General features: G+C 45.3%; 1 protein-coding gene across 1 annotated transcript in view; it reads right to left on the reverse strand.

The window, feature by feature from the left end:
* asl (argininosuccinate lyase) overlaps positions 1-18,185 on the reverse strand; it is a 44,027-nt gene extending 25,842 nt beyond the window's left edge. Inside the window, exons 1-3 of the mRNA XM_038814105.1 lie at positions 17,943-18,185; positions 9,842-10,036; positions 7,794-7,877 (exon numbers count right to left, since the gene is read on the reverse strand). Coding sequence (XP_038670033.1) covers positions 7,794-7,877; positions 9,842-10,036; positions 17,943-17,957 — 294 coding nt within the window. The 5' untranslated portion in view covers positions 17,958-18,185. The remainder of the gene's footprint in view (positions 1-7,793; positions 7,878-9,841; positions 10,037-17,942) is intronic.
* Positions 18,186-18,429: the final 244 nt, after the last annotated feature.

Below are 18,429 nucleotides of genomic sequence, written 5' to 3' on the forward strand. Positions count from 1 at the left end.
GTGTTACGAGCACTAGGAAACACCTGGTTAATCTTGCGCTACGGGACTCTGTCCCCCTTTGGGTTGATTGCGCCCATGGTCTTATTATAAGGGTGTTATCAAGTCACAGGAAAGTATTAAATTATGCTACACCCAAAAGTTCCTTTGTAGTATATCCATTTCAAATACATAAAAATCAACAGATAACCAAGTAGGAAACCATACAAATTAGGGACAGGAATAGACAATTTGGCTCCTCAATGTGATCATGGCCAGTCTTCTAGCTTAACTTTACTTCTACATTCTCAATTCCTTTTGTATTGAAAACCTACTGACCTTTCTCCTGAAGATGCTACATGTCTGAGCATACAACATCTTGGGATACAGAGTTTCAAGGTTTCGCAATCAACTGAGTGCAGAAATTTCTCTTCACCTCAGTCCTAAATGACCAACCCCTGCATTTGAAACTGTGACCCCCCCCCCCCCCCTAGTTCTAGACCCCCCAAGCCAGGGAAACATTTGTCTTAAACTCAATCTGTCAATGCTCTTTAAAAATATAACGTTTCAATGAGTAATGAATAGTGGTGTGCCTTCCAGAGATGGAAATGGGATTTCTTAAAAAGGATAGCTTTACTTCTGTCCCCCCGGGGACTCTCCCCGGTGGGGGTTTGGAGAATCCCGCTGCAGGTCTTTGCACCATTTATGCTGCTCTGGAACCAGCAGATGTTTCCCAAAGATGTGAAACTATGTCTGTAACTATAGTACACACAGACCCAACACAGCAGTTTTATCGAAGTGACTGAGATTCCCAGCAAACATGATGTTTTGGGAATCCGCACCCAGTGTGGCCCATGCAGAGCAGGGATTCTCCTGAAGAACCTGGTGCTATGCTAAGGTTACGAATCCTTATCGACCCATGTACCTGCAAAAGCCGTTCCTTTACTGTTGCTGGGTCAAAATCCTGGAGCACCCTCCCACAATTGGCCACGCTAAATTGCCCCTTAATTGGAAAAAACAAATTGGTACTCTAAATTCATTAAAAAAAAGAAGGCAGCTCACCACCAGATTCTGAAGAGCAACTAGGGATGGGCGAATCTAATCTAGCCAGTGATACCCAAATTCCATAAATTAATTTAAACTCCCAATGAGTTTTTATTCTTCCCCTGACCTCAAAAGAAAACCTTTGCACCATGGGCGTTCAGGTCATTAATCATGATCAGTCACCAAAAGATCCTGACCTTGACAATCCTGATGCAGTGTTCCAGGTTTCTTCCATTTATCTGGGCTTCCAGCGGAGCCCGAAATTGGGATTTGCTGGGAATTTCCCTGGAGCTTGCAAGAAGCTCAAGAGAGGAAAAAAAGGATGGGTAATTGCTTACTATCATGGGAAACCTATGAGGAAATGTTATTCAGTTACAGGAAAACAGGTTTTTCTTGTCTAAGTCGTTCTGCAACCTCGCAGCCTGTTACAAGCATAGCTAAAAGAAAATATAAATTTCCCCAACTAATTGTATGCCCTATAAATGGGTGTTCACCAGGCCTATTTGGCACAGACTTCTCCACTGAATCTTTCCCCTTTCTCTTTTCCAGTTTTCAAATCAAGAGGGGAAGGAGACAACAGAGGCGGTTAAAAAATATGGGGACGTGCATTTAAGACAGAGGGGAGGATAATTTCTCCTCTCTCAGAGGGCAGCGAGACCTTGGAACTGTCCTCCTCACAAGGCAGTGGAAGCAGAGTGCCTGAATATTTTTAAGGCAAAAGTTGATAGATTCTTGTTTAACGAGAGAGTCAAAGGTTATCGGGGATCGGCTACAATCAGATCAGCCATGATCCTAGTGAATGGCAGAGCAGGTTCAAGAGACCGAGTGTTAAATCTTGAGAGAGTCGATGAAATTTGCAACAGATAATAGGATTTTCCAATCTTTAATAGCTATCTAGGGTTGTGGAATGGAGTCAAAACCTTACAAGGGGAATAAAATATAGATGATTTGGAGTCGGGGACCAAGTGCAATGTGTCCAAGTTTGCAGACGACACTAAGTCGAGGGGGAAAGCAAAAAGTGCAGAGGTTACTGGAAGTCTGCAGAGAGATTTGGATAGTTTGAGTGAATGGGTTAGGGTCTGGCAGATGGAATACAATGTTGAAAAATGTGAGGTTATCCATTTTGGTAGGAATAACAGCAAAAGGGATTATTATTTAAATGATAAAATATTAAAACATGCTGCTGTGCAGAGGGTCCTGGTGCATGAGTCGCAAAAAGTTGGTTTACAGGTGCAACAGGTGATTAAGAAAGCAAATGGAATTTTGTCCTTCATTGCTAGAGGGATGGAGTTTAAGACCAGGGAGGTTATGCTGCAACTGTATAAGGTGATAATGAGGCCACACCTGGAGTATTGTGTTCAGTTTTGGTCTCCTTACCTGAGAAAGGACGAACTGGCGCTGGAGGGTGTGCAGAGGAGATTCACTAGGTTAATCCCAGAGTTGAGGGGGTTGGATTATGAGGAGAGGATTGAGTAGACTGGGACTGTACTCGTTGGAATTTAGAAGGATGCGGGAGGATCTTATAGAAATATATAAAATTATGAAGGGAATAGATAGGATAGATGTGGGAAGGTTGTTTCCACTGGCGGGTGAAAGCAGAACTAGGGGGCATAGCCTCAAAATAAGGGGAAGTAGATTCAGGACTGAGCTTAGGAGGAACTTCTTCACCCAAAGGGTTATGAATCTATGGAATTTCCTGCCCAGTGAAGCAGTTGAAGCTCCTTCAATAAATGTTTTCAAGGTAAAGATAGATAGTTTTTTGAAGAATAAAGGGATTAAGGGTTATGTTGTTCAGGATGGAAAGTGGAGTTGAGTCCACAAAAGATCAGTCATGATCTCACTGAATGGCGGAGCAGGCTCGAAGGGCCAGATGGCCTATTCCTGCTCCTAGTTCTTGTGTTCTTATGTTCTAAATACAGGGTTTGTGCAGAACATGCTATTCATGAACTAAGAAAGCATTGGTCAAGAGGAATAGTTGCCTCTACAACTTGTTAGGGTGGCATAAAAATCGCTCAAGTTTATTTTTACCTGCACTGAGTAATTTAAACCTTAAGGGAACATAGCTTGTTAATATTAATAAAAGGAAAAAATTGAGCATTGACCAGAGGGAATTTTGAGACAAAACATACTCAAGTCTCAAATCATTTGTAATGTTTTATTGTTGAATGGAAAGAACAAATATTGTATTTGTCAGAATAGTTTTTTCAATGGTAGGCTTCAGACAGGATGATAACCAATAGGGTGTGTAACTGAAAATTGTCTGAAGGAAAAGTGATTGAGAGAACGATAGAGTAAAGGGAGATTTCACAATAACAAATTGGGATTAATTCTTGGTTTATTCTGGTTTCAAAGTCAATTTCAGTGAAAATCAAGAAAGTTTAGGTTAAATTAGAAAGTTACTGAGTTTCCCTTGGATATGTTTGTCCCCTTGCCTGTGAGGTTTTAAAAGAAAAAGTATCCTGAATTTGACAGTAGTGCCGTCGTCCAAGTTATTGGGACCACCCAGCGGGAGGTAAGCAAATACTCTGCCGTGGAGACACCCCACACACACATACATAAATATGTATACAGATGGGTCTTTTGATAAGATCACGTGATGTCCAGAAAGGATGACATGGTGTTGAGATCCCAATAAGAGTGTGCAGTTGTGGTTCGATAAGTGTCTTTCACGAACATGTGGAATGATGGACATGTGAAAAAGCATGGTGAAATGCACTGAAGAACAGGTCCCAAACATTATTAGCTCCTGGACAACAGCACAATATGGTTAAGATGACTACTATTGTCACAGGATTTTTTTTTTGATCGTGAAGACACGGTAGCATAGTGGTTCGCACTGTCACTCCACAGCTCCAGGGTTCCATGTTCGATTTCTGGCTTGGGTCACTGCCTGTGCGGAGTCTGAGTGTTCTCCCCATGTCTGTGTGGGGTTCCTCCGGGTGCTCCGGTTTCCTCCCACAGTCCAAAGATGAGCAGGTTAGGTGGATAGACCATGTTAAATTGCCCTCAGTGTCCAAAAAAAATGTTAGGTGGGGTTCCTGGGTTACAGGATAGCATGGAGGCATGGGCTTAAGCAGGGTGCTCTTTCCGAGGGCCGGTGCAGACTCGATGGGCCAAATGGCCTCCTTCTGCACCGTAAATTCTATGACTCTATGACACATATGTTTTTAGAGGAACTGATTTCGCAATGATTGGACAGAGGGAGTAAAATAATATATGACGAAATTGGTTAAGTTGATTGAAGGATTGGGGAACTAATAATAGGAAATATTCACATGATCGTTTCAAGGGAGCAGCAGGGGAATTTGAGGATTTAATTTGGGTTTTGGAACAAATTAAAAAACCAACGTTAAAATGAGACAGTGAAGTTGTGACATGGCTTGGACCTGAATGTTAATTCAGAAAGTAGACAGATATAATTATGATCCAATCCACTAGCGCTCAATGGATCAAAGGGGTGACTGTAGCCTGATGGGTAATCATAAAGACACCAGCAAAGCCTCATGGTTAAAAAGGCTAACTCTGTATTAGCATAGGCAGCACAAACAGTGGGAGTCTGCAGTGAAGAACAGGATTTGCAGTCAGGAATAAACACAGGAGCTGTTCGGATGATAACTTGCTATGCCTTGGACGGATAGTAATTGAACACAGACCCCAATGTGTCGTGCTCCTGAGAAGAAATACAACCCGTGAATAAGTCATGACTCTTTTGAGCATCTGTGACCAGAAAAGACATTGGTTGATTAGTGCTGTCCAGTGAGTATGTGATGGAAGCATGAGCAAGATCTGCATAAAAAGGAGGCAAAGCGACTTCTGAAGCGATAACCTGCAGAAGTAACCATCGTAAGATGAGGACACTGGGATCTAAAAGGGAGCCTGATCATCTTGCCTCGTGACAGTTAATATTTAGGTCCTAGCCATGAGTTTTGATATCTTTTATAGAACAGGGTTTTGATACTGTGTGTAACAGACCTTTTGATACTTTGTGAAATGGATTTTTGATACAGCGTATGATAGAACCGCTCTTGTAGCAGTGATAAGCATTGGGATTTTATATTGTGCTTGATAAAGAAGTGATTTGTTTCAAAGATAAAGGTGTTGTGTCTATATCAATCGACTGGAGCGAGGGTCCCAGCCAACTCACAACTTTCTTTCTGTGAGTAACATATACTTTAAACTGCAGGAACTTTCTCTTTATTACATGTTGCACTCTCCGTGGAATTACAGTCCTTTCAGCAACGGTTACGTCCAGCTTCCAATAATTATCATATCCTCAGTTTTGGAGTTTCTTAAGTGCATCACCAGCAGCAAAGCCTGTTGGAGTGATTCCTATTCACCCTGGCCAGAACCAATCCACAGAAGGCTGCAGGATATATCTCTTTGACTAGAGACCGTCTCTCTCATGTACCTGGTGTGGCAGCTCGCAACGTTTCTGCTGACCACACTGAACCGCCACTGTCTGTGATTTTCATTCATTTGTAGAGAAGCCTGCCCTCTTCTCCATGGCAACGTGAAACCTAAAATCCTTGGCCGAAATTATTCAGCCATTCCTGCCAGTGGGACCTTCCAATCTCGCCAATGGCAAACCCAGCAGCGGGTTTCCCAGTGGAGGAGGGTGCGAACAAGAGGAAAACACATCGATAGTGGTGCGACCAGAATATCTGGCTGCCGGCCAATGGTGCCCCTCCTACGTCCTCACAAAGTCCGACAGGACGCAGGCATGGAAAATCCCTCCCCTTATATCTAGGGAGAAACGTTAATTAGCAACCTTTAATCCTAACTCCCTTTCATCTTAGAAGTAAACAGACAGTTTACAGTACAGTCCAATACCAACAGCACCTTTCTGGAACTTTGGGAGACTCAAAGTTCACTTATTACAAACCCAGAGACTGTTATCCAGTGAAAACATCTTGCACTTTCTACTGAATAAAACAATCTAAGCCTTCCTTTGATCTCTCAATCAAACCACCCAGGCTTCCTGTCGGGCAGGCATAACCCCCCTTCATTTACTCTAAAGACCGAGTCCCAAAATTTAATAATATTATAATCCTTTAATTGTAACAGCTGCCGCCTCAATTACCAAGTGTTCAATCATCACATCCCTGCAGCCAGGAATTCCCAAATTTCTCAACTTTGCTGCACAAATTCAGAAGCTATTGGAGCAGAATTAGGCCATTTGGCCCATCTAGTCTGGTCTGCCATTCGATCATGCCTGATCTCATCCTGGCCTTAACTCCACAGTCCGATCCTATAACCCTTGAACTCATTACCAATTCAAAATCTGTCTAACTCCTCCTTAAATGTATCCAATGTCCTAGCATCCATGGCACTTTTGGGGGAGTGAATTCCACAGATTCACAACCCTTTGGGAGAAGCAGTTCCCCTTCAACTTTGTTTTAAATTTGCTACCTTTTATCCTGAGACTATAACCTTTTGTTCCAAATGCCCATAAGAGGAAGCATCTGCTCCACATATTTCAATTATTAATACTTTCATTAAAATTGAATTATTTAACCAAGTCTTTGGTTCTCTCTCTTACTTCTTCCTCCAACAACTGTTAAGAACCTGTCCCATCTCTACTTTGAATGCTTCCCTGTGTTCAAGGCACCATATAAATATAAAATGCTGTTGAACAACAGTAACTCTACCAGAAAGTTGTTACATGGATTAAAAACTATTAATAATTTCACAACAATCTTGATTAATAACTATAAACTTCCATGAAATCACTTAAGTCATTAAGATTAATTAGTTATCCACAAGATAACTTAGAAAGCGTGGAAACAAACCCATTCATAAAGCAACAAATTAAAGTGAAACAATAATAGGAACCAAGGAATAGGAGCATGCCATTCAGCCCGTTGAGCCTGCTCTCCTGTTCACTTAGATAATTGCTGATCATCTGCCTCAATGTCACTGTCTGGCACTATCAACACACATCCTTCGATGTCATTAGTCTTAAAACTATCCCTTTCAGTCTTGAACATGCTCAACGATTGAGCTTCCACGGCCTATTGGTGTAGAGAATGCAAAAGATTCACCCCCCCCCCCCCCCAAGTGAAGACATTCCTCCTCACCTCAGTCTTAAATGGACTCATCAGCCAGGGTAAATACCTTATTGACATCCACCCTGACAGGCAAGTAAGAATTTTTAAAGTTTCAATGAAACACGTTTCAACTTTGCCAATCAAAAAATATAGCTCAAAGAAAATTTAGCATTTCAAAACAATTCATGCCCAGAGGTCACCTTGGGGACTTAAAAAGAAAGGTTAGAATGAGCAAGTGAAGGTCACCAGGATTTATTCTCCGGCTAAAATGCAGGCTCAAAACGAGCAATGTTAGCCACCTCCAGTTTCTCTTACAATGATTGCAGAACTTGGTGATAGATTTGTTGACCTATGTAGCAACGAAAATGCCAATCAATAGCTTGTCACTGAGACTGCCCCTGATGCATCAACTCGAATGTCCCCATGTTTTCTTACTTCTTGCGGTGCGCAAGAGCTTTGAAAAATTAATTGAATTCATGTCAAACCACATATTCAGTTGATAAGATGGTTAACTTTCCAAAACGATTGTCACTAACATAATGATGTCAAATTGCAATGGATCTTCAACCAGACAGAGTCTGGATATCAGTGAAAGTAAACCAGGTTACAGATTCAAAGTTATTTCCAAGTCTATATCTGGATGTTCCGGAGTTTATCCATTTACTGTATTATTCTTTAAAAGGATCATAGAAATTCAAGATAGGTATATTTAGTGGCCGCCTTTACCTTTAGTCTTCGTTCATGGGCTGTGTGAACGTCCTCATCTCCTTCTTTAATCTCAAAAGTGCCATTTGTCCATTCTTCGGCAATCTAACAGTTTGAAATCAAAATATTTTTTAAAGCACTGAATCACACAGCCCCTTAAGCACCATTTGCGCAAATAAAAGAAAAATTGGCTCCAATAAAAATAAGGAGAGCAGCTTTCGGAAACATTAGTGTTTTTTTTTAAAGGAAATGAACGTTGCAATTTAGATTCTGTAACAAGTGCACTTAACAGATTCACGCAGCACCGAAACTGCAATTGATATTTTCATGGCAGTGGAAGTTAAGGGGAGATTTAACACTGGAATTCAAAACTATGAAGGGTTCTGATCGAGCAAATGTGAAACTGTTTCCTCCTGCAGCAAGGGAGACAGAGGAGAGATTTAAAATAATTGGCAAGACCAGACCAGAGATAAGAAAACATTTTCTTTTAAAATACAAGTTGTTACGATTTGGAATGCCCAAAGTGCAAGGGTAGAGAGAGAGGATTCAATGATAACCTTCATAATAAAACAATTAAATATTTGCAGTTTAAAAAAAAATCAGACCAAAGAGGAGGGCAACTAACTGGATATCTCCGTCAAAGTGCTAGCATAGCCATGATGGGCTGAATGCCCTGCTGTGATTTAGCATTTTATGATTTTATATGCACTCACATTAAAATGTCAGGATTGACACCTAACCAATCTATCTGGTAAAACTCGCCTTGTACCTTCAACATGCACACTATGCTAAGATTAACTAAGAAAACACTGACAAATGCAAAACAAGACTCAGAACAAGACTCAGAACAAAAGAATATTCACCGAGTGAGGGTGAGATATGAATTAAAATGAACACAGGTAATCACATGTAACCAGGTACACTAAACGATGAACAACAAATAAGCACACATTGACCTCAATGCACAAAAGAACGATCAGCATTTCATTTTGGACGAATGACACAAACTATTGGAATCCCAATAACAATATTATTCATCAGACTTGTGAGACAATGTGCCAACTGAACCAGGCTGTATGGGCGAAATAGGAAAAGTGTAGGAAATGCTAGCTGCAGCCAATATTCTTAAGTGACCTGGGGCGGAATTCTCCGACCCCCTGGGGGTTGAGATTTGGCGGGGGCGGGAAATGCGCCGCGCCGGTCGGCGGGCACCCCGCGGCGATTCTTCGGCCCGCGATGGGCCGAAGTCCCGCCGCTGACAGGCCTCTCCCGCCGGTGTGGTTTAAACCACCTCTCTTACCGGCGGGATTGGCGGCGCGGGCGGGCTCCAGGGTCCTGGGGGGGGGGGGGTGATCTGACCCCGGGGGGGGGGGGGGGGGGGGGGTGCTCCCACGTTGGCCTGGCCCGCGAATGGGCCCACCGATCGGCGGGCGGGCCTGTGCCGTGGGGCACTCTTTTTCTTTTGCCCCCGCCATGGCTTACGCCGGCCGGCGAAGTCCTTTCGGCCCTGGCTGGCGTGGCGCCAAAGGCCGTCCATGCCAGCCGGCGGAGTGGGAACCACTCCGGCGCGGGCCTAGCCCTTCAATGCGAGGGCTTGGGGCGGCCTGACGCCGGAGTGGTTCATGCCGCTCCATCACGCCGGGACCCCCCTGCCCCACCGGGTAGGGGAGAATCCCGGCCCTGATTTCCCATAGCATTGTTCAAGCAGAAACGCTGGGATCCAGTCTGCCAATATTCTGCTCACCGTATCAGAGAGTGAGGCAACTGGTGTAGTTTGGGACTAACTTGAAAGCGAATTGAACAAGCAGATTTTTCACTTGGCTGCTCACCAGCCCAGTACTTTTCTGTCCATTAAAATAAACTTGAGGAATAACTACAGGACGTCAAGAGCACAACCAGAAAACCGTTGCCTACAAATTTCATCTGAACTCAAAAATGGAATTCCGTTTAACTCAATCCTTGGGTGGTTTACTGATGCGCAAGACAATTAAACTGACTGATCTTCAGACTAAGGGCAGAAGACTTCATTACTTTGGTAGTTAAGGCCAGTTCATTACAAAATTTCTTACCTTGTCCATTCCATTTAGAATTTGATCCATTTCAGTTTTTGTTAAAAGTCCCGCCTTCTCCAAAGCCTTGGCATAGGCCTTGCTTCCTTTAATATCGGCAGCCCACATTCTTTTATCACAATTCATGGAGGAATTAAACCTCTCCATAATTGGGTCAGTGCGTCCAACAAATCTTCCACCCCATAATTTAGCACCCTGGGAGATATGAAATTGTTGGCATTTATTACAAAGTTTGACAAGCAAAACATTCAAGACTGACATGGTCTGAGCTCGGTAGAACTCTGAGAAGCGCACTCATCATTGTTGAAGTGCAGTAACCCTCACGAGACCTGTGGGGACATCCCAATTGATCTCCCAGTGGGACTCATGGAAAACGAGCTCCCCCGCCAGTAGATGGAGACCCATCAGCAGGGGATCTCAAAAATCGCCTCATAAAAGCCGGCCCAGATTGGGACCGGCGTGACCGGTAGTCCCGGTTGGGACCTTTGGATTGTAAGCCGCGTTGCAGCCCTTTATTTTGTTGTTGAATTAAACTTTATTTGAATTTACCTCATCAGGCCTCCTGAACTTTCATATGAAGCATGAATGATAACATTTGATAATGTGACACGTTAAGAGTATAATCACTGAACATGTCCCAAAATGCTAATTCTAAAGATGAATCTCTAAACCTCCTGGGTACACTCAGTAGCTTGGTTTAACCCTTTTTTTTGAGGGAGGGTGGGGGAGGAATGAGGGACACAGTTTTGTCACCAGTGGATGTGCTGCTTCCCCAGCTTAATCCTGGAACAACTTGCTAGAAATTGGATGAGGAAGGGGCAGGATTAACCAGATGCAAACAGGTGGTAGCCAACTCAATCAATTAAAGGCCTATCGTCAAAAATCAACAGGGATTTTCCATCCAGCCTCCAGGTTCCTAACCGCGGTAGGGAACAGGGCAGCTGGCTGGAAGCACTATCCCAGGGGCAGATTGGGAGGGAACAGGATTGTGCGGGAGCAGGCATCACCCCGGGCCAGTTTAGAGGACTTTCTCCCCGCCTGTCTGCCTGGTTTCAGCTTCAGTGGCAGGCAAAGGCTGTCCTGAGGAATCATAGAATTTACAGTGCGGAAGGAGGTCATTTGGCCCATCGAGTCCGGCCATTGGAAAGAGCACCCTATTTAAGCCCAGGCCTCCACCCTATCCCCATAACCCAGTAACCCCACCTAACGTTTTGGACACAAAGGGATAATTTAGCATGGCCAATCCACCCAACCTGCACATAGATAGAACAGTACAGCACAGAACAGGCCCTTCGGCCCTCGATGTTGTGCCGAGCAATGATCACCCTACTCAAACCCACATATCCACCCTATACCCGCAACCCAACAACCCCCCCCCTTAACCTTACTTTTTAGGACACTACGGGCAATTTAGCATGGCCAATCCACCTAACCCGCACACCTTTGGACTGTGGGAGGAAACCGGAGCACCCAGAGGAAACCCACGCACACACGGGGAGGACGTGCAGACTCCGCACAGACAGTGACCCAGCCGGGAATCGAACCTGGGACCCTGGAGCTGTGAAGCATTTATGCTAACCACCATGCTACCGTGCTGCCCACATATTTGGAATGTGGGAGGAAACTGGAGCACCCGGAAGAAATCCACGCAGTCATTGGGAGAAAGTGCAAACTTCACACAGACAGTCACACGAGGCTGGAATTGAACCCGGGTCCCTGGAGCTGTGAGGCAGCAGTGCTAACCACTGTGCCACCCAATGGGTACAACCCATTTCCACAATGGTGGTCAGGCTGCTGATTCCGTTTTCTATTTTAACTGTAAACACTTTGGAGAGAGGCGACCTCCATCGTCGGACACCCCGGCTTCACTTCAAAGGCTTATTCTGTGTTGCAGTGTCTCCTATTGGCCCTCCAGCTTCGAGAGTCCTCCCACCATCTTTAATTGGGCGGCTAGCTTGTCCTCGGGCCGATTCATTGACCGTTGCAGAGGAAAACGAACAAGAGACTGTTTCCAACATAGTGCATGTTTCTGACCCCTATTTCAGTCTGACAGCAGTGCCTTAAGCCCACAGGGAAAATGCTGCCCCTGTTGTCTGCCTGGAAGAACAAAGTGTGTGGAAAAGTTCCAGAGTGTTATGGCGTGAACTCATACAATCACACTGGGCTTAATGTTTTGTAAGTTTCATTTGTGGTTTACATTTTGTTTCAGGCAGTAGCCTTTTAACCTGTCCCTCAGTTTATTCAATTTAGTTTAATTGGTTATTCGATTGATCCAAAATAGGAATAATCTGATAGATGACAGAGAAACATAAATTTGGTAGGTAACTTGGTTTAATTAGTTATTTGATTTATTTCAAAATAGGAATTTCTCAACAGCACTAGGGGCAGCACGGTAGCATTGTGGATAGCACAATTGCTTCACAGCTCCAGGGTACCAGGTTCGATTCCGGCTTGGGTCACTGTCTGTTCGGAGTCTGCACGTTCTCCCTGTGTGTTCTTGGGTTTCCTCCGGGTGCTCCGGTTTCCTCCCACAGTCCAAAGATGTGCAGGTTAGGTGGGTTGGCCATGATAAATTGCCCTTAGTGTCCAAAGTTGCCCTTAGTGTTGGGTGGGGTTACTGGGTTATGGGGATAGGGTGGAGGTGTTGACCTTGGCTAGGGTGCTCTTTCCAAGAGCCGGTGCAGACTCGATGGGCCGAATGGCCTCCTTCTGCACTGTAAATTCTATGTCTAAGTAAATTTTAAAAGACCCAGAGTCGCACAGTGCAGAAAAGGCCCTGTTGAGTCTCCACCAACAAAAATCTTGCGCTAATCACACTTACCAGCACTTGGCCCATATCCTTGAGTGTGATGGTGTTCCAACTGCTTATCCGAGTACTTTTTAAAGGTTGTGAGGTTTCCAGCCTCACTACCTTCCCAGGCCGTGCTTTCCACATTCTCACCACCCTCTATGTGAATATTATTTTCTCAAATCCCCTCGTATGCTCCTGCCCCTCACCCTAAAACCATGGCCCCTTGTGATTGACCCCTCAACCAAGGGGAACAGCTGCTTCATTTTCACCCTGTCCAAACACCTCATTATCTTCACCCCTCAATCACATCCCCCTCAGTCTTCTCTGCTCTAAAGAAAACAATCCAGCATATTCAGTCTCTCCATCCCAGGCAACATCCTTGTGAATCTCCATCCAGTGCAATCATCTCCTTCCTATAGTGAGGTGACCAGAACTGTACACAGTACTCCAGCCGTGGCCTAACCAACATTCTGTATCGCTCCAACACAACCTTCTTCCTCTTATATTCCATACCACGACTGATAAAGGCAGGTGCCCATATGCCTTCTTCACTACCCTATTCACCTGCTCTGCCACCTTCAGGAATCTGTGAATAAGCACTCCAAGATTCATCTGTTCCCCTGAGCTTCCTAGTGTCCTGCCATTCATTACATACGCCCTTGTTCTGTTTCTTATTCCAAAGTGCATCACCTCGCATTTACCAGGGTTAAATACCATCTGCCACTGCTCTGCCCATCTGACCAACCCATTTATAGCTTCCTGCAACCTCCAACCAAAATCCTCTACTTCACTGTTAACCACCCTACCAATCTTGCTGTCGTCTGGAAACTTGCTCATCATTCTCCCCACCTTCTCGGCTATATAACTTGCGGTTTGCAGCTGGACACGGGCCTCCTGTTACTCAAGCAGTCTTCTACGGCCACTCTTTTTGTCCCATTAGTAAGCCAGTTTTGGATCCATCTTGACAAGTTTCCTTGAATTCCATGTGCTTCAGCCTTCTCAATCAATCTCCCGTGTGGAAACTTACCAAAGGCTTTGCTAAAATCCATATAAACTGTATCAACTGCACTTCCTTCATCCACACAATCGGTCACTTTATCAAAAAATTTGATCAGATTTGTTAGACATGACCTCTCTCTGACTAAGCCGTGCTGACTATCCCTTATCAACACATGACTTTCCAAGTGGAGATTAATTTACTCCTTCAGAATTTTCTCTAATTTACTCCAACAGTTTCCCTACCACTGAAGTGAGACTCACTGGCCTGTAATTCCCTGGTTTATCTCTAGCACCCCTAGTGAAAAGTGGCTGTTCTCTAGCCCTTTGGTACTTCTCTGGTGGTCAGAGAAGAATTAAAAGCTTGCGTCAGAGCCCCTGCAATTTCCTGCCTCGCCTTCCACAGCAGTCTGGGACACAATTATCATAGAATCATAGAATTTACAGCGCAGAAGGAGGTCATTCGGCCTATCAAGTCAGGTACCTGCCCTTGGAAAGAGTACCATATATAAGCCCACACCTGCACCCTATCCCCGTAAACCCACCTAACCTTTTTGGGCACTAAGGGCAATTTAACATGACCAATCCACCTAACCTGCACATCTTTGGACTGTGGGAGGAAACCGGAGCACCCCAAGGAAACCCACGCAGACATGGGGAGAAAGTGCAAACCACACAGTCACCCCGAGGCCGGAATTGAGTAAGTGAGGCTGTGAGGCAGCAGTGCGAACCACTGTGCGTCCCCTCAAGTCCTATCTATTTTTAAGCCCGCCAAATCCTCCAATACCTCCAATACCACCTCACTGCCCATGTCAAACAGCTCAAGATCCTCACAGTGCCATTTCCTGAATTCTGTACCTACATCCTCCTTCTCCTGAGTGAAGACCGATGAGAAATATTCATTTAATACCCTAGCAATCTACCGAGTCCTTTTTCCTTTTTCCACAGATTTCCTTTTCCCCTTAATACTGTGATCGAATATCTTAGGGTTCTCCCTGATCTTATTAGCAGTCCTTTTCCATGCCACCCCCCCCCCCCCCCCCCCCCCCCCCCCCCCACCTCTTTGCTTCTCTAATTGCTTTCTTAAGTTCCCTCTTGTACTTCCTATATTCCTCTAGCACCACAGTTGAATTCCAAAGGAATACTTCGGAATTCCAAACAAGAAGAGCAGGCAGCTTCTTTTTTTAAAATAAATTTAGAATACCCAATTCCTTTTTTCCAATTAAGGGGCAATTTAGAGTGGCCAATCCACCTCCCCTGCACATCTTTGGGTTGTGGGGCCGAAACCCACGCAAACACGGGCAGAATGTGCAAACTCCACACGGACAGTGACGCAGAGCTGGGATCGAACCTGGGACCTCGGCGCCGTGAGGCAGCAGTACAAACCACCACGCCACCATGCTGCTGCAGACAGCTTCTTTTGCAACATTATGTAAATATAACAAATCAATTTCCCTTTAAAATGGGGCAGCACGGTAGCATGGTGGTTAGCATAAATGCTTCACAGCTCCAGGGTCCCAGGTTCGGTTCCTGGCTGGGTCACTGTCTGTGCGGAGTCTGCACGTCCTCCCCGTGTGTGCGTGGGTTTCCTCCGGGTGCTCCGGTTTCCTCCCACAGTCCAAAGATGTGCGGGTTAGGTGGATTGGCCATGCTAAATTGCCCGTAGTGTCCTTAAAAGTAAGGTTAAGGGGGGGGGGGGTTGCTGGGTTACGGGTATAGCGTGGGTTTGAGTAGGGTGATCATTGTTCGGCACAACATCGAGGGCCGAAGGGCCTGTTCTGTGCTGTACTGTTCTATGTTCTATATGAGGACCCATAGACTCGAGATTCAATAAAGTCCAGCAGGATTGCACCAGTGATCCAGCTTGTGATCACTGAATACTTTAAGTTACTTTGTAATAAATTGGAGAGATTTCTGAACTATCAAATGTCCCCACACCCTTTGTTAGATTTGCATGTTGCTCCACAATGCATGTAACTTCTTACTCAACCATGAACAGTGGCATGAATTGCAACACACAGGACTTGCAGCATGAGCCCAACTGAGCTTCAATGTGTGACAAATACACATCCTTGGACGGGTGGAAGAGCAGGAAATAGGCATTGAACCGGAGATTGAGCACAACGATGACATCTGCATTCATTTAGAGGGTTTTTAAAAATGTCCCCAGATTAGAAAACACTTGGGACAAAATTCTCAGAGAGGTGGTGGTTGGGTGGGAATGCCACTGGGTTTGTAATCTTGATGGCTAATGCTCTGGGGTCACTGGGTTAAAGTCCCACCATGGCAGCTGGTCAAATTTAAATTCAATTAATGCAATCGGGAATCGAAAACAAAAACAGGAGATACGCGACAATCTCAGCAGCTCTGACAGCATCAGTGGAGAAAGAACAGAGCTAGTGTTTTGAGTAAATTTAGACTCAAAACGTCTCTCTCCACAGATGCTGTCAGACCTGTTGAGATACCTGGCATTTTCTGTTTTTGTTTCAGATTCCAGCATCGTCAGTAATTTGCTTTTATTCTGGAATATATAAAGCCACTCTCAGCAATGGTATTTTAGAAATAAATATTTCTAGTCAGAAAATTAAAGTCGCCCCCCATAAGCAATTGATGCGAGTGAAGTTCCGGGATGTGCAGGTCCAAAGATGTGCAGGTTAGGTGGATTGGCCATGATAAATTGCCCTTAGTGTCCAAAATTGCCCTTAGTGTTGGGTGGGGTTACTGGGTTGTGGGGATAGGGTGGAGGAGTTGACCTTGGGTAGGGTGCTCTTTTCCAGGAGCCGGTGCAGACTCGATGGGCCGAATGGCCTCCTTCTGCACTGTAAATTCTATGATAATCTATGATGTCCGCCAACACCTTCTTACTAAAGTCCGTGTAGTCCCCATTTGCCACACATATACCAGTAAGATCACCGGAGCACCCATCAACACCCACTCACTATCACATATCTTCCCCTGAGTCCACCAAAATATTAGCCACCGTATAAATTACCCTTCAACTGATCAGCACCACCGTCCCCTCGTCCTCACGGAAAAGCTCGAGTGGAACACTTGCCCCGCCCACCCTTTCCACAGTCTTGTGTGGTCCCTAACCCTCAGATGTGTCTCCTGCAAGAAAACCAGATCCACATCCGCCTTCAAACTCTTTAGATGGGCAAACACCCAGGACCTGTTAACTGGTCCATTGAGCTCCCCTCACGTTCCATGTAAGTGCCTGATTGGGGCCCTCTGTGCCCCTGTCACAGCATTGGTGATCACGAGCACACAAGCAAATGCCCTGAAAATACATCTGGTTCATTAATGCCCTTTCAGGAAGGAGACCTGTCCTCCTTAGCCAATCCGGCCTACATAAGACTCCCGACCCACAGCAATGTGCACTGCCCACTGCCTCTCAGCACAGGGGGATCATCTAGGGATGGGAAACAAATCATAGAATCATAGAATTTACAGTGCAGAATGAGGCCATTCGGCCCATCGAGTCTGCACCAGCCCTTACAAAGAGCACCCTACTCAAGCCCACATATCTAACCTATCCCCGTAATCCAGTAACCCCCACTTACCCTTTTTAGACACCAAGGGCAATTTTGCATGGCTAATCCACCTAACCCGCACATCTTTGGACTGTGGGAGGAAACCGGAGCACCCGCAGGAAACCCACACAGACACGGGGAGAATGTGCAGACTCTGCACAGACATTGACCCAGCCAGGAATCAAACCTGGGACCCTGGAGCTGTGAAGCAACTGAGCTAATCACTACGCTACCGTCCTGTCCTTGCCAGCAAGGCCCACGTCCCCTGAGAGAATAAAAACCAAAACAGGACACTTTAAATAATCAAGATGGAGCAAAAGACTGATGCCCAGACTGATGGGAGAGCTGAGTTAAGAATAAGGAAACAGATGCCAAGGGATATGACTGACAGAACAGAAACTCGAACATAAATATGGATTCTGATCCAGTAAAATCTTTTTCTGCAGCACTTCAGTGCAAGACACTGACTGGGTCCTGAGAATAGCCTGGAACCAGAAGTTTTAATGGAACAACGATTGTTGCAACTAAAATGATGTAACACAGTGCAGAGTGGCGAGAGGAGGGGAAATGTGGAACTTGCTGAATTGGGAAATAAGCTTTCAATATTTCTGCTTCTGCCCCCCCCCCCCCCCCCAGTCCGAATCTCCAAAGAGGAGACGGGGCAGACAGAACAGCAAAAGTGTAACAGAGAGTAAAAGGGGAAACTTTCAATAGGAGGAAATACTGGACAACCTGCTCATAACTCATCAAACTGGATTTTAAAAAATACACGAGGAAGCATTACCTCTGAACTGGCCATCTCTGAGCACTGACGGACACAGGTCTGAAAGAAGTTCTGACCCACACAGGTGTATATAGGTCGGAGGCTGTAGCGAACAGTCTGGAGCTTCGCCCTGGGATCAGCCTGTGGAATGAATCGGTGTCAGTGCTCACACCAGCAGCAGCAGAAAGAGAGCGTTCCAGTGCTCAGCTCAGCTCACTGATGTCTGGACGGGTTACCGCACTCGTTCCAGCACAGCCGCCTGCTCCTGCCGGTCTGACAACTGCTGCCTGTGTGGGTCCAATTCCGATCAGTCCCAACTGCGAAACTCCCAGTTAGACAGGAACCGGAAAAGACACCATCAGCCGAGATTGCTGGGACTGGTAGTCCACATCTAAACCTGATCCAGTTACCCCATCCAAACTAAACACAAAAGCTGCTCGCTGATGCCAGCCTTCTCTGCAGGTACACTCCGCGTGTGACACTGCTCAATGAAGTCTGCGTTGGAAAC

This window comes from Scyliorhinus canicula, chromosome 12 (assembly GCF_902713615.1).
Source record: "Scyliorhinus canicula chromosome 12, sScyCan1.1, whole genome shotgun sequence".
Taxonomy (NCBI): domain Eukaryota; kingdom Metazoa; phylum Chordata; class Chondrichthyes; order Carcharhiniformes; family Scyliorhinidae; genus Scyliorhinus; species Scyliorhinus canicula.